The sequence below is a fragment of the Crassostrea angulata genome, chromosome 2 (assembly GCF_025612915.1).
Source record: "Crassostrea angulata isolate pt1a10 chromosome 2, ASM2561291v2, whole genome shotgun sequence".
Classification (NCBI taxonomy): domain Eukaryota; kingdom Metazoa; phylum Mollusca; class Bivalvia; order Ostreida; family Ostreidae; genus Magallana; species Magallana angulata.
This window is the reverse complement of record NC_069112.1, coordinates 33,984,979-34,006,634: the sequence shown is the minus strand read 5'-3', so window position 1 is coordinate 34,006,634 and position 21,656 is coordinate 33,984,979. Positions and strand designations below refer to the sequence as shown.

Here is a 21,656-nt window from a genome sequence, read left to right as displayed (position 1 = left end):
CGTGAAGTATGCCCCCAAATAAAAAGTTAAGAACAGATCAGAAACAGCCACTACGCATGTCGAAGGAAAGACGAACCAAAAAGTTGTAAACAACAAATAAATAAACGAAAGACACTGTCAGACATTTTTAAGAAAGGTGGATACGAATTTGGTCATGTTTAAAATATAAGGACAATAATATGTTTTGTACTATATGCATCACGAAAAAAATAATCATATGCGTTCAAGATTGAATTTTCAAAATTTCTATAATGTTTAGACCTGCTTCGGCAACTGAGGTTCCGTTGCTTTCAAATAAAAGAAACAAATCTCCAGCGCAGCGATCTACTCTTGAAATATCATCAAGTAAAAAGTAGGAAGAAATTTCTAGTTGGCAATGAAACAGAATCATCAGAAATATTTGAATTAGTTGACAATGGTGTTGTTGATCATATCTATTACACTAAACCTGTGCCTAATCCAGAAAAGTAGAAGTTCCCTCCATTGATGACGGAATTGAGGAAACTGTCGATGTTATTTACTGTGAAAGCAATGGTTCTTGTGCTGGTATGTTCAAGTTAACAGATATACTAAAACATTTATATGTCAATAAAACCTTTTTTGATGCTGATCGTGTTTTAATGTTCATATCTGGCGCCATAGGTAATGATAGACTGACTGTCTTTGTATAATGCGCATGCGCTATATCTTAGCGTCACTTTTCATTATAGGGCGAGTTCGATCACAAACCACGGTCACCGTAGTTAGACTAAACTAAGATCGAACTCACTTTAGTCGGTGGAAAATGAAACCGCGGTTAAACCAGCGGGAATACTCTGGTCACGCTGATTCAAAGATGGCGGAGAAAGGTGAGACTTTAAATTTTGCAGTTAAAAAAATCGATATAAAATGCTTAATCTTAAATTTGAAGATGTAAATTTTGGTTTTATTTGTGTGTATTACACGTGCTCCCCTTTTAGTGATAGAATACATTTATCTATTGCAGTGTTTCACAGAAATAAAAGATTATTATTCTTATGATGGGTACTTGTGAAAAAGTGATCCGGAGCCAGTCATGAATTTTTATCAATAAGTCGCTCAGTAAAATTTGTATTATCAACAGACTTACTGATAAAAATTAAGGTGCCTGTAGTATACCTTGTGCAAGTGTACATTTTTTTTCACATGTACATTAAGATGGCAGATACAGTTGAAGAACGTAGATCCCACTGGACTTGTTACACCTGCAAACAAAAGGCACCTATTCATTCTTTGGAGACTCCGGAAAAGTCTGAGAGGACTGAAATATTTGTTGATGGTAATTACAGGTATGGCTATGCATATCATTAGTAATGACATTAGTGAATTCCATGCACAGTGTGCTTTCTATGAGCTAGAACTGATTCTAACTAAGGAACTAACGGATACTCTTTGTGAGAACAAGGTATACATTTCAATATAAAATGATTTTATAACTAGTCGTCACTGTATGTAAACTGTTTAAGATTTGTTGTACTTAAAATGAACACAGTGCCCTTGTATTCCAGATTAGAATGTCAACAGATCAGACAACTCTTGTTCTGAAGAGAAGTGATGGAAGTGAAAAGCGAGTGCGATGCCGGACAGAAGTTTTTAACATGCTGCACTCAAAGGAGACAGGTACATGAAATAATAGTGGGTTGGTATATAAATAACAATAAATCTTAAAAGTTAGATTTTAAGCAGTAATAGTATCATGTTGGCCTCTTGTTATTGTTATGTAATAGATCAAGGTCAGTTAGGTATTCTTCAAAACACCTGCATTTCACTTAAAAATTAACTTTTTCCCCCTAGATTTTTCCCCTAGATCCATCAGTCAAAAGCTTAGTTCTACAGTCTCTTCTAAATGAAGAAAAGTCAGATCTGCCATCGAGCTTTAGTAGATCAGATGACCAGCATTTAGCATCATCTGACATTTCATCATTCACTTGAGCATCATCAGAGACATCATCTAGATCTGAATTCCTTTTTGCTTGTGAAAATACCAGCACAACACACATTTGGAAGGCAGAAGATGTTTCTGTAAATCTCAGGCGTGAGAAAAAAGTTTTTAAAATCCAAAAACCATACCGCCTTTTGGAAAGAAATCAGTGCTCAATGAAACACTCCAATGTATTGTTACTCCAAATCAGACAATGAACAAGTATTATAGTCTGAAAAAACGCTGGAAAGAACTTGATGCCCCAACTGGAACTGAAAGGAAATATTTTCGACAGAAAGAGCAGTTTGATGAAAAATACGGTACAAGAGAAAGTACAAAATCCACCATCACGTTAGACACATTGGGAAAAGCCCTGAAAGACTATGGACTAAACAGTCTTCAGAGCAACCTAGAAGGAATAAAGATACAGGGAAAAGACGTTCAGACATGCCGGAAGTACTAGAAAGACATAACAAAGAATTAAATGACAAAATGGAGCAGATGCACACAGAGAAAATGGCAAGACTAGACATACTTTTAAATCTTTATGAAAAAGAAATTGAAGCAAAAGAAAGCTGCAATAAGTAAATAATTTTATTTCGTTTTCATTAGACTAGTGCACATTTTACTGAAACTAAACATTTAGAAAATTTTATTTGAACACTAAGTAAAGTGACAAGTGACCTAAGTGATGAAAGCAATTAACAATTGTTTTAAATTTTGAATATTATTAGAAAAAAATTAATAATTTTAAACGTTTAGCATTGGTTTACAGTATTTCCAGATTTCCCAAATGTCTTTTTTGAATGCTGTGTTGTACTCTTTTTTTCTTTTTTGGACAAACATTTTGTTGGTCGTATACTTGGTTTTAATTAACAATCGTTATTTATGGAAGTAAACATTATTTCAGATATCAATACATGTAATAATGTAACTTCTGCTCCAGGAGAAAATGCATTTGGAGATTGTGATATGCCTTTAAATGTATCCTGTTCACATTCCGAAGCATCAGGATTTTATGACAGCAGCGAAACATTCAAAAAGACGACACTTAAAGTAGTGACTTAAATGCAGTGATATATACGCACGTATATTTTATTGATAGACACAACTTTGTTATATTGACAAATTTGCTTTTGTAAACTGAGTAGTACTTTATGTTTGAAATTTAATTTGTTCAATCATACAGAAATACAGTGCCGCATCTGTTTGTGATCTCTCTTGTTGACATCTCCCTCATCCATTTCTCACAATGATCCCCTGTTTATTGCGATTTGTTTATTTTTGTTTTTTCTGACTGATGGTCAGATCTTAGACTGGCATGTTTTTTGAATTTTATTATAACAAAGCCTTCCTGTATTTTGTTCCGAGAATTAATGACCGGAATTAATAATTATTTTACACTCTCACTTTGAATTTCTTTTTAAAAGGATGTTTGTTTGATTTGGGATTTTGGACTTTAATAAATTTTAAATTTTAAAACCGGATATAACGTAATCACAACATGATGGTTAATCTAACTTCGTATTGTCTTCTTTAGACTATTTTTGTGTTAATGTATTGAGTTAAAGACAATTTTTACGCCTGTACGAGGACAAAACAGTAATGTCAGTAAACATCCAACTGTAATCAATATGAAAGCAGGTCTAGATGATTTCAGTCCTCGAAGTTTACAAAATTAATCAAGAAAAAACACTGTTCCATCAATTTCGACAAAGTTTCTTTCAAAAAATTCAGTGGATTTAGTTCAGAAAATGTCAAAAACACTCGTATGGAATTCGGATTTATTTTATATATACACCAAGTCTTGCAACTAATAATAATATTGTTGCAGCTTTCCATCTTCATCTATCGGGACATGCTTTAACTAGGTTCAAATTCGTTAGACACCCCTGTAAAACGCACATGGTTTGCCTTTAAAAATGCATTTACCGAGCAATATGCAAAACTTGGAATGATTGATCCTGATATGGTTGCAGAGAAAGCAGGTTTCGAATCTCTGAGGTTTTTATCTTCACAACCCTTGTGTGGTAAATTCGGAACTTATGTGTCCGGTTTGGTTTGTTTTTTATTTAGTTCATCCGGTGTTTACATGTGCTCAAGGCACTTTTGCCCAACTCCTTTTTTATGTACATTTACGCACTAAGGAGTAAGTATTTTGTTTAGCATTGTACAAAACATTTAATTACACCCAGATTACCAATTTGCATTAATGTAATTCTGCTGTCATCCCTTTAGATGTCAGTTCATATTCGCTAGGTTTATCAAAACATGTGTAAAGCATAATGTAAAACATGGAAATTTAGGAACATTGTTATTAACATGCTATTTAGTCGCATTAGCAGAATGATACAGTTAATATCCTATATGTTCTTACAAGTTTTAACTATTTTTATCAATCTGAGTTATGTGTAAGCCTTAAACCTTTCCATGATAACTTTTTCTTCATTTGGCACAGTGTGAAAAATAGATTGGACTTGACATGGTACACTTTTCTGTAACTTATATTTGTACTTTTGCAGTTTTCACCCTCACTGGAGGAGCAATAAACACTTTACTCAAGGAGAAGTTTTAGTTGTTTAACGGCACAGTGAAAATCCGTAGACCGGTAAGATTGGTCATCAAGATGAGTCTGCGGTCAGAACCAACAAGAAGAAGCACACGTATGAGGACACTGACAACACCAGCTCAGGAAGATTATAAGGCTCGAGTGGACACCTTTCAACGAAGGCTAAACAGTATTAAGAGCGCGTGGAGGGAGTGTTTAGAAGAACTTGAGAGATCAAGCAGTGATATTAAAACTCTGAAATCTATTGACGATCTTCTTGTGAAAGGCTTCGAAACGTATCAGAAAACATCCAATGCATTTTGTTTTTTCTTTAGAACTGTACGCACAGAACAGAGCGCAAATGAGCTTGCATATCATCTCCTAATTAAAGAGACTTTGTTAGGAAAAATCAACGTAGGAAGAACCAAAATTGAATATTTGATTTCAGAGGGATCATTTAAATCGCTGACTCGGCGATCACTTTCAGCTGGCTATAGTAAGTCTTATAGTCGATCGATAGGATCTATACTGTTAAGGAAAGAAGCAAAACTAGAAGCCCAGCGCACAATGTTGAAACATTTAGCTTGAGGCTCAACTAAAACGTCTGAAGGCCCAGCGAGAAATGAAGATGGTAGAGAGCGAGCTCAGTGTTCTTAAAGAGGACCAACGTCTACAAGAGTTTGCGCCGAGTCTCTCGAGTGAGTCAAAAACTGAAGAATACTTGAAGCTTCTCCCAAGGTACGAGCAGGATCGCAAGCAGCATGAAAAGGTCATAGAGACATCCCAGTCCAACAGCTTTAGTGATTGCAGACAAAAGGAGGATGCAGTTGTATCAACACCGAAACAGTATTCCACTACCCCTCCTATGGCAACTGCTTATGTCCAAGAAGAGACACCACAATTACACACACTGAGGCCGTTCGACGACACACCTAAGACTCAGCTGAACCCCGAAGTACAACCCTTCACTCCGAGACAGACGGAAGTAACTCAGCAGAGTCAGATGATCATGATAGACACATTTACTAAGCATTTTGTAAAAAAGGACCTCATCATGTCAAGGCTGTCAAAATTTGACGACGATCCCATAATGTACGTCTCATGGAAACAGTGATTTAATAACATTATGGAAGAACTCGGAGCTACGGAAACAGAAAGACTAGATTTATTATGTGAAAAACTGGGACCTGAGTCTTCAAGACAAGCTAGAACTATAAGAGCCTGTAATGCAGACAGTCCAAGCATCGCAATTAAGAAAATCTGGGAGAGGCTGGAGAGACGCTTTGGAGCGGCAGAACAGATCGAAAACTACATCCTGAAGAAAATTAAAGAATTCCCAGAGATTTCGACGGATCACTTTCATCCGCTCTTCGACCTGGCAGACCTAGCATCCGCGATTGCATCATTAAAGGCACAACCTCAGTTTAAAGTCTTATTTAGCTACTTTGACTCAAAGAAAGGTGTTAACGAACTTGTGGGAAAACTTCCATGGAATCTGAAGGACAAGTGGACTTCAGAAGCAATAAAACATAAGCAAAGTATGGGAGTGGCATATCCACCCTTTTTAGTCTTCGTTAAGTTTCTGGAAAACATGGCAGAAATGACGAATGACCCTGCATTCCAGTATGAGAAGAAAGGGGGCAAGAAACAACAAACTTTTTCGACTCAGCAACCGTAACAGTTTAGTAGAAATGCAGTGAACAGGACTTTACCATTAACCAGAGTAGCTGCTAGAAAGACCGAGGCAATCACAACTTTGGAAGTGACGGACATCTGATAAAGCTAAACAGATCGAACAGTTAAGCTCCTTGTTTGTGTATATGCCAGAGCTACGGCGGGGAACACGGACACACTCCATTATCAATGTAGATTTTGAGGGAAACTGCGAATTTCTAGAGTTCACTTTGCAAACACCTGTCGATGAGCTCAACTTACAATGGAATAAAACCTTACTGCGATTTAAGATCGAATTAAAATTATAAAATAGTCAATATCATGATCGAACAAAACATACTATATGATCGAGAGAGAATTGATACAGAAATATTTTACAATGATGATAAGTACTATAGGAATATGTTTTACAGGTACATTTTATAGTAGATTGTTATATTATAATTATGAATGATAACAACAAACAAAAACAAAGTGTAGGAAAGTGTTGTTTTGAGTGTATATATATATATATATATATATATATATATATATATATATATATATATATATATATATATATATATATATATATATATATATTTTAGGGATATTAATCGATTGCAGAATTGCTAATCTGTTAATCGCAATTCGTTTCTACCTATTAACCGGTTACTCGTATCAAAATACGCATATTTTTGACATGATATTACCACTTTAATAATTGACCTGAATAACATAGACATTCTGTTGATGTGTAAATCAAAATATGATGTCAAAATTATATGATTATTATTAAAAAGGAATTTTAACGATTAAACAGTCGTGAAATGTCTCGTAATTTCGAGGTCTGTTCAATTTCTCAAAATTCATTCATTAAATAAGATTGCCAATGACAAGTTATAGATCTCTGTGTGAAATTATTATCCTTATAACTATATTGTTACTGTAGTACATGTAACATGTATAAACACACTTTAAACAATTGCATTTTCTATGTAATTACTTTGATATGTGAAAGGAAAAAAATGAAAATAAACATTAATTGAACATTGGTACAATAATTTAATGGTACGCAACAATGATATTAGTATCATTTTTTAATGAAAATCTGATCAGACAAGGAAGTGACGTGTTGGTTTAACAATCATTAAAAGAACTAGACACGATCTCGTTGCGAGCAACGAGTGGGTTTTCCGTCCGATTTTTTAATAGATTACATTAAACTTATCAATTCAAATATAAAATCGTAGATCTAAGCAAAAAATAGTAAAAAAAAAATTGCGGCACTCGGGGCTTGAACCCGGGTCGCCTGGGCCGTGTCCACGACTCTATCAAATGTGCTACTCGGACTCTCGCTTCAGACCTTTGACGCTTATATTCTCGAGAATGCCTTGATCGATTTTAACACAAATAACATATTCTGAATCAGTAAGAAGATCTCTATAAGGTGTAAAAATTTCCAAAAAAAATATTAAAAAATAAAAAAGTCGAAAAATTCAATTTTTCAAATTTTCTTCCAGTGACGACCGGAAGTGACGGCGGACACTTTCCTGACACAGGTGCACCAGAAAAACGGTAGATCTATCATCTCTGAGAATTTCAGCCCTGTATCTTTACTCGTTTCTGAGAAACCTGACAGACAAAATTGACTTTTTTAAAATCGTAAACGGACGATAACTTCCGACCGGAAGTGTATTTACAAAAATGGAAAAAAACCCAATCAACTTCAGATAAAATCGCGTTAATCTTGAAAAAAATTTGAATGAAATCGATCGAGCCATCTCAGAGAAATCGTCTGCACAAAATCGCTGAAGACGGAAGACCCTAAAAATAAAAAAAGAAACCGTAGAAAAAACCTAATCACAGTTAGACAACTTACATGTTCATACCAGATCAGGATATCTCTTTTTGAACCATACATACAATAAATTAATCTCTGCTGTATCAGCGCAAAACCAAAGATGGTTAACAATTTCTCATGTCCATTGTAGTAATGGGCGTTTTGTTTTCTCCTGACCAGCCTTTTTAATGAAAAAAAAAAATAATTATAATATTATCAGTTAGACAAACAAGTTCCATTTTCACACAATACTAAAATTGATTTTATGACTAAATTATTTTACAGCCATGCCAAATATCAAAAGAATGTTTGGTATACATGGAAAACATTAATATTTTTTTTTTTAAAAATAAGTATGCATAAAAATCACACTTACATATTCACATTTGTGGAAAAAAAAAGTTTCAACACATTTTAATGTTTGTAGGAAATTCACCCTCTTGAACCCCCGGTACAAACACCGATACACGGGGCTCAACAAAACTGCCTTTCTTGCAATATACCGGTGTCAGAGTAAACAGTAATGCATGAACCATTTTTTTGTTTATATATTAAAAACTTTTAATCATCAATGTATTAAAATCAGACATACATTTTAAGGTGTATATTTCATTATGCATAAACTTACCAGTCCAGTAAGAGTTTTGCCACTTCGGCATTAGTCTTGTCTTGTTTGCTTTCCACTTCATTCCACCGATCAATTTGATCCCCTATAGGTATCCTGCACATACCAACTGATGCATTTCTTTCCTTTTTGCGACACGTTCTGTTAGAATCAGTCAATTTCACTTTCGGACCACGTCTACCCGACATTGTTTACAACTTTCGCTCATGCGAAATTAAGGCGTTCCGCAGTAGTGACCTCTGAGATCACTGCATATCGAGATTACGGCTGGGAATTAATGGCTGACAGCCAGTAATTCAAATCTTTTGTTTTAACTAGCGTTTTAGCGGTTATAGGAACTAACGATCCTGAAAATTATTGGTTATACAAACAAAAGGATGATTTAAATAATTAAACCCCTCGCAAACGAAGTTTGGGGAGGGGGGGGGGTATATAGGAATCACCTTGTCCGTCTGTCTGTCTGTGCAATAGTATCCGGTCCATATCTTTCTTATTGAGAAACATTGGAAGTTTTTACTTCACACAAAGATTGCTTATGACATAAGGGTGTGGCATGACTTTGACCTAAGGTCATTCGGACAAGGTCAAGGCCAATGGCAGAAAAAATACAAAATTCGTGTCCGGTCCATATCTTTCTAATTGAGAATTATTGGAAGTTCTTACTTCAAACAAAGATTGCTTATGACTTAAGGGTGTGTCATGACCTTGACCCAAGGTCATTCGGGCAAGGTCACTGGCAGAAAAAATACATAATTCGTGTCCGGTCAATATCTTATGAAGAATTATTGGAAGGTTTTACTTCACACAAAGATTGCTTATGACCTAAGTGTGTGTTATGACCTTGACCCAACGTCATTTGGGCAAGGTCACTGGCAGAAAAAGTGCAAAATTTGTCTCCGGTCCATATCTTTCTTATGGAGAAACATTGGAAGTTCTTAATTCACACAAAGATTGCTTATGACCTAAGGGTGTGTCATGACCTTGATCCAAGGTCATTTGGGCAAGGTCAAGGTCGTTGGGAAAAATAGTGCAAAATTCGTGTCCGGTCATTATCTTTCTTATGGAGAAGCATTGAATGTTCTAACTTCACACAAATATTAAAAGTTTACATTGATTACATTGATTCAAGATTTGAGGAGAGAGTACAGGCACTAGATGTCCAAAGTCAGCAAATCCGAGACATGCTTGATCATGAGCTAAAATAGTATGTCTGTGTATTTTGTTGCAACCAGTATAAGAAAGTGGGGCATTTAAGAAGACACCTCAAGGACAAACATCTGTGGGATTTCATTAAAAATGATACTGAAGAAGACAAGAAACCACATCGAATTGCGATATACAGGGCCTTATTAATGAAATGTCTACTACTGCTTAAGGACACCAATGATGGATACTCTATGGGTGATGGTGACAGGATAATGACCAATGCAAAGTTTCAAATGTTACTTTCAGGTGTAAGTCGCCACACCAAATACCAAATCTGGTTGTTTAGATTCTTGGCATATTACTCTTGCATACTAAGTCCAAAAGATGCTTATGAATATAAGTGGAACTGTACATCAAATCTTTCTGGTGGCACCGGCCACAACATTCCAAATGATAATCTGGTGGAAATCATGGTCCATAGATTAAAGGAGAAAGTGCTCTCACAAGGAGCAAATGTTACATTTCAAAGTGCGAAAAAAGCAGCCTTATCACTGCAGGTGCAAGATGAAATAAAACAGAACGTGATGAAAGAGATTAACATGAAACCAAAAAGGACAACTAGAGCTGAAACATCCAAGAAGGATGATGTCGAGTTAATTATTGACCAACTCAAGATGGCAGAAGTTTTTGACAATGTGCCTGGAAGGCAATTCCATGCATTTCCTAATTTTCAGGACCTATTTTTATGTGTTAAAGTTTTTGAATTACATAAATGGATTCAAAGCCAAAAGGAAAGATTATCATATGAGATTGTATAAAATAAACTGACATAGGAATGTAAAACTGCTATCATGGTATTTGAATTTTTGATTCAAATGATAATTATTTTGTTTAGATGCATTTATGTTATAGTATACACAAAAATTTAATTTATAATGTACCTGGAAATATAATTTCAGTTTATCACAGTGCCAATGGTTTATTAAACTCTTATTAAAGTTAAATCAGTAACACCAAACTATTGAAAATAAAGCATATTTATTCCCAAATATCAATCTTACTCTTCAGTGTCTTCCGCAAAATTATACATATCAGAGTCGCCATCAACTTCAGAGATAATTTTACTGACTTAAGTAGCTGTATCAGTTGACCATATTGGAAACTTTTTCATAACATCATCAGGTGTAGATATTGAATCGCTGCTTTGCACCAATTTGTTGAGAACTTCATTTGTTAGTCCGTGCACTACTTCAAAATCTATTATACAATCTATGGACATTTGTGATTTATAAAACACCAGTTTATCATGTATTAATTGTTTTTCTTTGTCGCTAACAAATCTGGTCATTTCATCTTCAGAATCTGATGAACTATCTTCATTTTCTGTTTTAAAATATTCATGTCTTCGAGGACACAGATCACTTTTACAATCACAACTTTTTTCACAAACTTCACAACAGTCATGAGATGGTAATATTTTTTTGTTAAGTGAAAGATATGCTTCACATAGGAGTTCATGTCTACATTTACTATCATCTTTAGCCAATCGAACAAGCTCGCGTTCAACCCTTTTAAGGTGATTTTTGTTACTTTAATACATTATCAGTTCATCAGATAAATGTCCATCCCTCCCTGCTCTTCCCATCTGCTGCACAAATGTATTTAATTTTCTAGGTAGTTTATAATGGACAACATGATGCACATTGTGAAAATTAACGCCCATATAGATTTTTGATACGTCAGAAATACTTTCACAAAAAACTACATGTCTCTCAGTTTTAACTTTGTTCAACCTCACACTGTCAATTAGCCATCTGAAAACTTTTTCTAAATTGTCAGAATTAGGAATACACACTGAAGATATTTTAATGTTCTCCCGATCTGGTGAATCTGATATGATATCAGAATTTGAACGAAAGCATACCATTTTCATTATTCTTCTACGCTGACTAGGTCCAGATGTTGCAGTTAACGCAAGTAGAGTTGCCTTTGGACAGATTGACCGTAACTCCCCTATGTTTGCAAATGCCTCTCGAAAGGGCTCTCCATCTTTATCACCTTCACCCCTTAAACAATACAAAAGAATGACAAATCTTGCTGAAATGTTTATTGTAAGAAACAAAATCTTCGCTAGCCAAGGGTTTACTATCCACTCTGCTACTTTAACATGTCTAAGCAGCAGAGTAGATCGTAAACCATTGGCTAGCAAAGATAAAGAAACAAAGGCTTGAGTCTATTCTGTATACTACATATTTCAAAAAAATGATAGATTTGCGTGTATAATTATCAAAAATGTTTAAGTCACAGTACTTTACAGATGTATATTTCTATAAAAACACTATTTGACAGCATTTTAAAGACTGGTTTTATTTCCAGTAAAAGGAAACTCCGAAAGGAAAATTAATAAGATTATATTTGCTTACCATTGTGTAACAGTATGGGCTTCATCAACAGCAATCAACTGTAATTTATATTACTTTGGTAAATTTCGGACTTCAACATCTCTCTCCAGTTGCTGTTATTAATGAAGGACTCTGGACTTCCAAACACAAAATCAAGCGCACCTTGTTCTAATGCACCGGATTCTCGAAAGTCTTTACCGATAAAAGTAGCTTTAAAACCCAGATTGTTGAGTTTATAACATTGTTCCTGCATGACACTTCACAAGGGGGCCACGACAACAACGCATTTTCCTAGATGTAGCACTGGAAAGTACTCATTAACGACTTTCCACTACCTGTTCTGGTACATAGAAACACATCTTTTGCTTGTTCAATCGCACTGATGGTTTTTGATTGTTTATCTGTCAAAGACTATTTAAAATCGTTTGCAAATTATTTCTTGATGTTCTGTGGAGGCCGCCATTGTTAAATACCTTATGTTACGAAGATTTTCATTGGTCAAACAATGAAAACATTCAAGGGACATAACTCGATTACGACGATAGGCGGCGCATTTGATTTCTTTACATAATTGGCTAATATATCTGCCAAGGGTTGTAGAGGAGCAGAGTGGATCGTAAACCCTTGGCTAGCGAAGATGTACACAAATACAATGTTTGAAATCAGGTAAGAAATGCAAATGTCATTTATTTGTTGGGATTTGAGCAAAAATCGTTGTGGTCTCTCATGTTGACATCTCCTTCATCCATTTCTCACAGTGATCCCCTGTTTATTGCCATTTGTTTATTTTCGTTTTTCTGATTGATGGTCAGATCTTAGACTGGCGTGTCTTTGAATTTATTATGATAAAGCCTTCCTGTATCCTGTTCTGAGAATTAATGTATTTGACCCCAAATTCTGGGTCCATCTTTAAGTTATCTAATATGTCCTTTATAGAAAAAGGGGAGGAGTTGTCAAAGATTAGACTTGAGGAATTAATAATTATTTTACACTCTCACTTAGAATTTCTTTTTATAAGGATGATTGTTTAATTGTGATTTTGGACTTTAATAAATTTTAAAACCGGATATTACGTAATCACCACATGCTGGTGAATTTTAACTCGCATTGTGCTTCTTTGGACTATTTTTGTGTTAATGTTTTGAGTTAAAGACAATGTTTACGCCTGTACGAGGACAAAACAGTAATTTCAGTACACATCTTACTGTAATCAATTTGGAAGCAGGTCTAGATGATTTCAATCCTCGAAGTTTACAAAATCATCCACGAGGAAACAATGTTCCATCAACTTCGGACACAGTTTCTTTTGAAAAAAAAATCAGTGGATTTAGTTCAGAAAATGTCAAAAACTTTCGTATGGAATTTGAATTTTTTTTATTTTTACCAAAGTCTTACAACTGATAATAGACGTGTTGCAGATTTCCATCTTCATCTATCGGGACCGGCTTTAACTTGCGTTAAATTCGTTAGACACCCCTGTAAAACGCACATGGTCTGCCTTAAAAAATGCATTTACCGACCAATATGCAAAACAGGGAATGATTGATCCCGATATGGTTACTGAGAGAGCAGGTTTCGAATCTCTGAGGTTATCTTCACAACCCTTGGACGGTTTTCATAGTATGATCATGGAAAAGGGTTTCCGCCTGCAAAACCCAAGAGAGATTTGATAACAAAATTTCAGCGAACTACCTGAACAGTTGGGTTTTTTTTTCGTACGGACAGCATCCGTTAAATCTTTCAACGAAGAAAAAAGAATTAAAGTATTTAATTCAAATCGTTGGTGAGCCGGCAGACATTGCATTTTGGGTTTCGTGCATTTCGTTTACGCCTTGTGTTGATATATTTTTCGACAGTGTACTATATTAAGTTGTTCATTTTACTGTACGTTTGACATGTAGTTATTTATGTTCACAAATTTTGTCATTGTAGGTAATCGTGGAATGTATTATTCCGAAAAGATAACATGTACAGCTTTTGCATTGTAAATAATTTGTTTAGAATAGAAATGTGTCTTGTTTGTATCGAGTTAACTTAGATGGTTGCATCGACAATGTTCAACAATTATGATACAAGTCGAGATATGTTGAGAGTGAAGTTGTGCTAAATTTTGCACATTTTGCGAACTGTGTGTTTATGTCCAACTAAAAAAATATGCAACTTTTTGTTGTAGTTTACATAGATATTGCTTTCTCTAGCCAAGGGTGTGTTATTCCCACAGGGTTATAATTTATGCAGTTGTAAAGTGTTTGAGGAATCTTGAATAATTGACAGTTATACTCCAGATTATACTCCTTCCATAGATGGAATAGTTACAGACAGTCATGTTCAACATATGCATGCATCAGATGAAGTTATGGATGGTCCAGATCATACTAAAGATTATACTCCTTCCAGAGATGGAATAGTTACAGACAGTCACGTTAAATATGTGCATGCATCAGATGAAGTTATGGATGGTCCAGATCATACTCCAATTTATACTCTTTCTAGAGTTGGAATAGTTGCAGACACTCATGATCAACATATGCATGCATCAGATGAGGTTTTGGATGGTCCAGATCAAACTCCAGATTATACTCTATCCAGAGATGGAATAGTTGCTGACAGTCATGTTCAACATATGCATGCATCAGATGAAGTTATGGATGTTATGGATGGTCCAGATCATACTCCAGATTATACTCTTCCATAGATGGAAGTCTATTGAGTTATTGCTGTTTCTAATCAAGGTTGTGTTATTACGACATTGTTACATTTTATGCAATTCTATAGTGACTGAAATATCTTTTGAAGACAAGATCAATATGATTTAGCTGTTGGATTTTTCAGTGGTTTTAGTGTGTAAAGAAAACAGAAGTCAAGATAAAGAACACGAAATAGCAGTGTAAGGAGTATGTGTGAACACATGTTCTGTGAAAATCATGTACAGTGTGAAAGTGATAAAAATATTGACATGATCATGTTTTTCCGTAGAAAAAGGGGAAGAGTTGTCTAAGGTGAGACTTGTTGAAAAGAATATTTTTTTTTATGTTTGTGCAGTATGGTTATATTGCCGTTATCATTTTTTTTTATATATCTAATATTGAAAGACAATTTTTTTTCAGTGTAAAAACAGGATATTTTTACTTGTTACATTAGGTATTCAATAAACTTATAATCACAACAGCAGAAGGTCCATTAGATTTGTATATACAACCACTAAGAAAAAAAATACAAATTAGTATATAATTTTTTAAAAAGATCATGCATGTCATTTTTTTTTAAATTTCACTTGACATTGGAAATGGTATGTTCTTGATTATTGATCCTTATTTAATGTGTGATGCACCTGCTGTATATTAACGATTTTTTATTCAAACTACCTTCTCATCCATTTTAAAGTTTTATGTTTTGATATTGAATGAGTTGTGATTGTTTAAAGTTAATTGAAGTAAATATCATTTGCAGCATTTTGTGTTTGGTTATTTAGCCAGCATGAAGAATATGGCAGTTTAATTACCTTAATCCATTTTTTTTTCATGGACTTGCTTTGAATGTTTGGTTATTGTTTTATTCTAGCTTACAAAAAAATCATTTTTTAAAAGGGGCATGGTCACGATTTTGGTTCAATTTCATATTATGTATTTATTATTTTACAATTCATTAATGACGGTAAAAAAATTGAGTCATTCGTAGAGTTATAAGCAAGATACAGGGCTATCAATTATTTGTCTTGTAAACAAGACTCGTGCCCTGTATTTGTTCACATAGGTTCACTATACAAGTAATAAAAATCTTTTTCAAGCTTATCTGTTTATCTTTTTATTTAACTTAACTATAGACAAACATTTCCTAATGTTTAAAACATTCGTTTGATGTCTAAAACTGAAATTTATACTTCAACGTTCAAAATGTAAACAAACGCTTTGTTTACATAGCATAGAATTTAATGCTCTGTAACTCGCTTATAACTCAACAAATGACACTAAAATTTCGGTTTCCTATTCAAGATGCCTTTCGTAAGCATTGTAAATATTTAAAATTGGAAAAATAATTTTGACCAAAATCGTGACCATGTCCCTTTGAATTTTTTTATAGTGCATATCATATGCTATAATGTACGAGTGTGTAAGACTGCATGTAAATCCATTTTAAGATATGTATGTTCATATGTTATATACTTTGTCGTTCAAACGTCATAAGGAACAAATTAAAAAAAAAAATCCTTCTGGAGTCTTATTAATTTTTATATATGTATATCTCATATGTTAGTTTGTCAGTCATGGAACCGTTGTTGTGTGACCAATGTCTTGATTTGTTGACAATTATATGGTTTGACTTTCTTGTAAAAGATTAATGTAACGTTTATGGCAATGCCTGTCAAATATATTAATTTTGCAATAACCCTCTGCTTAACAAACATTATAACTACAGCATGGGAGATGCACTTTAAAAATAATCACTTGAGAGGCAATTAATTTGTTTGGACCAAGCTTGACATGATTTTATTACATGTGCACTTATCTGTTAACGTGATAAATAAAAAACAATATCTTACCGGCATACCTTGTGCCGTGACAATGCACATTATTTTCCTAAGACCACTTCACTGCTAGTGCAGTACTACTCTTTTACAGTGAAAATGATTATAATTTGGTGAAATATGACATACAATCAATAGTTTGATATATGTCATTTTAGCATGTCACAAACCCTTTGCAAAACTGGGGAAGCCCTACGCAGAAAATTCATTTAGGCCAAAGATTCCTGAACATTACTATTTTAAAGGATTTGTGACACGATTTTGTTAATCTTTTATTTTCCTGTAAAAAATGCTAATGGAGCTGATAAAAAAAGAGATAACCAAGCATTTCTATTAAGCTGTTTGTATATCCCGCGGTGTAGTGCTGATAAGACAGCTGGTCAGAATATGCATAATTCTGAACTGATAAAGGGGCTCTACGTCAGAGGTTCGTCCCAGTTATCAGCATCAGTTCTTTGTTTACAATTGAGATATAGAGGTTACACACGTTTTTAATGTATAATGGTCAACTGTGCTGCATTTGGTTGCAACAACAAGGCAGGAAAGGGTAGTGGGCTTAGTTTTTTCCACTTTCCAAAAGATTCTAATTTGAGGAAGCAGTGGATTTATTACTGCAGAAGGAAGGATTTTACACCTGGAGATGGACATAGACTGTGCTCAGTACACTTTTCAAACAAGTGTTATGATCAGGATCCTGAGATGCTGAGTACTCTAGGCCTAGAGTACAGCTTTAGGAAACGTTTAAAACCTGATGCTGTGCCAGATATACCACTTTTGTTTGTTGAAGAACAAGGCAATTCAGAAAAACCTAGTAAAGTGCGAGGAGCATATGCAAAACGGCAGCGAGCAGAGGTAAGTTTTTTAAAGTAAAATTTACACTATAGAAAAATTTGTTTTTCTGTATTACAGTATTTATTCATATTCTTTATTATTATATTTCAAGTCTCTCAATATGCTTTTGGTAAGCATAGATGACAGTTAATATGTGCAACTGAAGCTTTGTTTTTAATACTGATACAGGTTCTAAATGAAGCTTTGAACGAAAGTTTGTCACTCCCATATGATGCTTCTTTGGAAAATATAAGTATAATCCCTGAAACCCTTCCCACAGAACCCTCCAAAGAAACTAGAAACAAAAAAGTTCAGGTTGATATTCACTCTCCTCAACGAACAAGGTCCAATCAGACAGATGAGCGAATAGTTTCATTGAAAGTAAAGCAGAGATCATTTGGCACTCAGACAGATGAAACAATAACCCAAGTTCAATCGATTTCATCATTGTCACACCAAGTTATGGAAGATATTCAAAGTGATGAACCTGAAGATAATGATGAAGATTCAACTGAGGAAGAAGAGGAAGATTCAGACGAGCTTTATCTTCCAGATGACTCTGACCTTGAAGTTGATGATGACGAGGATGGTGAAGGGGAAGTTCAGACGGCGACTTACAAGTTAAGACAGGATACAGCACCCATGGATGAGAAGCAGTTCTTAGTCAGTGAAACTGCACTAGCTGAATTGTTGTCTGTATGTCGCTACTGTAGTGCAGAATGTACACCTGTTATCAAGTTTTTAGAGGGACATTCATTTACACATCTTCAAAATGTTTAAATGGGCACGAATTTACTTGGAGTAGTCAACCATGCCACAACACTTTGCCTTGGTCCAATCTTTTCACAGCTACTGCCATACTGACTAGTGGCTGCAATGCTACCAAAGTATTGCAAGTATTTAAGAACATGAACCTGCAGATGTTCACTGCTAGGACATACAACAGACTACAGGCATATTATGTTGTACCTTCTGCGACGAAAACCTGGGATTTTGAACAGTCCCAGTTGTTAACAGAAATAAAGGATGGACCAAGCCAAGATGTTGTTGTAGGTGGAGATGCTAGGTGCGACTCACCCGGATACTCTGCTAAATATGGGACATATACAATCATGGATCTGGAAAGGAACAAAATTCTAGATTTTCAGCTTGTTCAGGTAAAACATTCAGATGGAATTTTACCAAAGGTATGCACATTTACTATCATTTTCTAAGATGGAAACAATTTTCTTAAATATACTTTGTATCATATACTTTATGGGTTTTTTTGTTCGCAGAGTAATGAAGTCAAAGGATCATCCCACATGGAACTTGCAGGTTTGAAAAGAGCTATGGGATTTTTAAAAGATCATGTGAACATCAAAACACTAGTCACTGATCGCCATTCCATGGTCAAAAAGTACATGAAAGACTGTCATGCAGAGAAAAATCATTACTTTGATGTCTGGCACATTGCAAAAGGTAATTCAGGTGAATGCATTTCTAAATATATTGCGATTTTCATTAAATTTCTATTTAAATAACCGGCTTCTACTTTTATACTTTACTAAGGTGTATCTAAGAAACTTGAAACAGCATCAAAAAAGGTCAGCGGTGAGCAAATACGACCTTGGATTAAGTCTATTGCTAACCATTGCCACTGGACAGCTTCATCAAGTGAAGATGATGGTGAACTGAAGCAAGCTAAGTGGGCATCTGTTGTCAACCACATTGCCAACAAACATGAAAACCACTCCAGGAAGTACCCTAGATGTGAGCATGCTCCAATCAATGATGAAAGACAATGGATTAAAGAAGGTAATGTTTTCAAAATCAGTTCGGTAAAATCAAATAATTTATACTTGTTGCATTCAAGATTTAACATAATTTTTGTCAACTTCAGGTTCGATCCCCTACAAGCTGATGAAAGAAATCATTTTGAGCCCTTTCCTTGTAAAGGACATTGCCAAACTTTCACCTACTCACCAAACCTACAGCCTTGAAGTGTTCCACTCCGTGGTGAATCACTATGCACCAAAGAGCACTCATTTCTACTACCCGGCCATGTATGCAAGGTATTCACCAAAATACATTAACATTGCATGATAATTCTATACAGTTGCAAATACAATGTATATCATGCATAGTTTTTTTTTCTCTTAAGATTGAGTGTTGCAGCTCTGCATTTTAATGAAAATAGTGGAAGACAGCAGGCAACTTCCAAATCTGGTGAATTGCAGTGTGGAATATCTTATCCGAAAGCAAAAAAGGGATTAGAGGCAGTCGTCAAACCAAAGAAAACACCTCCAACATTTAGTATGTAAATCAGTATTTACATGTACTTTTTAGAATACTATACATGTATTATAAATATCTATAAGTTTTGTTTATTGCATATTTTTTTCATTTTTTAGACTATGTGACAATAATTAAACAAGCTGTTCATGAACGGAGAAGTTCAGAGTGTCCATCATATAGATCAGCTGCACTGGATATTTCTGTCCTAAATGAAGATGTTCCAGTGCCACTCACTCAGAATTTTGAACATTTCGAGAAGGCAGCTTTAATTCGCAGGCATTCATCAAGATATGCAAGAAGATAAATTATGAACACTATAAAAAACTACATTATACAAACAAGATGAAATGTATAACTATTTATTAATTATAGGACTGATTGTGTGAGATGTGCCTTTTCTGTTTGCTTTTCATCTGGCATATCTAAAACCACAATATTGTTCTGATGGAAATGTCTCTCTTATTTTGGATACCACACATGCAGGTAATATTTTTCTGTTGCTTTTTCCTAAGAAGTGCCATATCCACCTGACAAACCGTCTATAGGCAAGATGTCTGTATACCCTGGAAACAAAAAACATTGAATGTAAAACATATAGAAACTGGGTGTTTTGGTGCACGATTTTTTAATGTCAATGTACATATATTTTCAAAAATTTATAAATTCACAGAACTTACTGGTGAGATGGTTGATTGTCATCGATTGGTCCCACATTTTGTAAATATTCATACATTGAAACGTGTAAAACATGTCGATTTAGACAATTGTCTGTAAATATTGGACTTTCTGTTATGCATTGGTGGGCCCCTGCCTCAACTTCTGCACTAATTGCTGCTATTTCCTGACAACAAATGCACTCTTGTTGAGTTGCCATGGAGATGCAAATGCCACATTCACACCTACAATTAGAAAATAAAATCTTGTTTTATATATTATGTGATTTTCTATAAATTGTTGTCATAATTATAATTTTCTATCTGGATTAAAACTGATGAAAATCAGAATAATTAACTTACCAATTAGTATTGACTTGTCTATCCTGAAAGTCCTCTACATCAGAACTATCATTGTCTGGTGTAGCACTTCTTGGAGTTTCACTAGTGTTAGCCAAAGGTTCAAACTGATACGGTCTAATGTTTTCAGCATCAGAAAGATCAACGTTTGGAATTTCATCTTCCAGTGTTTCCATTATTTTAAACTTGCTTGAATGAATGATTTGCTGTGTGTTTGATAACAGAGAGGAGAGTGATGTTTGATAACAGTGGGGAGAGTGCTGGCGAACCTCTGACGTCATGGCCAGAGCTCATTAACGCTAGCTGCTGGACTCAGCAGGCTGCATTTATCTCTGTGTTATCAGTGAATGCAGTAAAACCTGACCAGTGTTACATTAATTACAGACAGAAACTGATTTATCAGAGATATTTATAGGATATATAAAGTTAATAAAAATTGTGTCACAAATCCTTTAAGTTCAGGTACAGGTGTGCTAAAATTTCAATCATCTGCGATATATAGTTGCTGAGATATCTTTGACGAAAATTTGTGTTACGGACACACACACGGGTAAAACAGTATACCCCCTTCTCCTTCTGAGCGGGGGAATAATGATAAAATTGTTCTAGTCGTTGGACATCAATACTATGATCATGTTCAAATGTACATCTCTAGCTATGCAAAATGTTTCTTTGTTGTGTACACTTTTGTTGATCTTTTCATTCAAGAAATAACTTTGGACGAAAATTACTATAAGAGTGCACTTATACCAAAATTGGACAGTTTTTATGAAAAACACTTTAGACCATTCATTGCCTCTTGCATATAATGTGATTGTATAATTTCATTTAAAACTATATGGACGACGGTAAAT

At 34.7% G+C, this 21,656-nt stretch overlaps 3 protein-coding genes and 3 pseudogenes across 3 annotated transcripts; 5 read left to right on the top strand and 1 right to left on the bottom strand.

Moving 5' to 3' along the window:
* Positions 1-784: 784 nt before the first annotated feature.
* On the top strand, positions 785-2,402 carry LOC128174229 (uncharacterized; annotated as a pseudogene).
* Positions 2,403-4,492: 2,090 nt separating this feature from the next.
* LOC128174228 (uncharacterized) lies at positions 4,493-6,165 on the top strand (annotated as a pseudogene).
* Positions 6,166-8,597: 2,432 nt separating this feature from the next.
* On the top strand, positions 8,598-10,588 carry LOC128174227 (uncharacterized). The gene is made up of 2 exons (XM_052839828.1): positions 8,598-8,618; positions 9,841-10,588. Exons 1-2 carry the CDS (start codon positions 8,598-8,600, stop codon positions 10,570-10,572), a joined length of 753 nt encoding a protein of 250 aa, XP_052695788.1. The 3' UTR covers positions 10,573-10,588.
* Positions 10,589-17,857: 7,269 nt separating this feature from the next.
* Positions 17,858-19,362, top strand: LOC128174226 (uncharacterized; annotated as a pseudogene).
* A 40-nt stretch (positions 19,363-19,402) lies between these two features.
* LOC128170423 (uncharacterized) lies at positions 19,403-20,093 on the top strand. The gene is made up of 3 exons (XM_052836191.1): positions 19,403-19,566; positions 19,656-19,807; positions 19,906-20,093. Exons 1-3 carry the CDS (start codon positions 19,415-19,417, stop codon positions 20,091-20,093), a joined length of 492 nt encoding a protein of 163 aa, XP_052692151.1. The 5' UTR covers positions 19,403-19,414.
* A 39-nt stretch (positions 20,094-20,132) lies between these two features.
* On the bottom strand, positions 20,133-21,252 carry LOC128170422 (P2X purinoceptor 7-like). The gene is made up of 3 exons (XM_052836190.1): positions 20,806-21,252; positions 20,467-20,688; positions 20,133-20,352 (listed from the first exon to the last, which is right to left on the bottom strand). Exons 1-3 carry the CDS (start codon positions 21,081-21,083, stop codon positions 20,199-20,201), a joined length of 654 nt encoding a protein of 217 aa, XP_052692150.1. The 5' UTR covers positions 21,084-21,252; the 3' UTR covers positions 20,133-20,198.
* Positions 21,253-21,656: the final 404 nt, after the last annotated feature.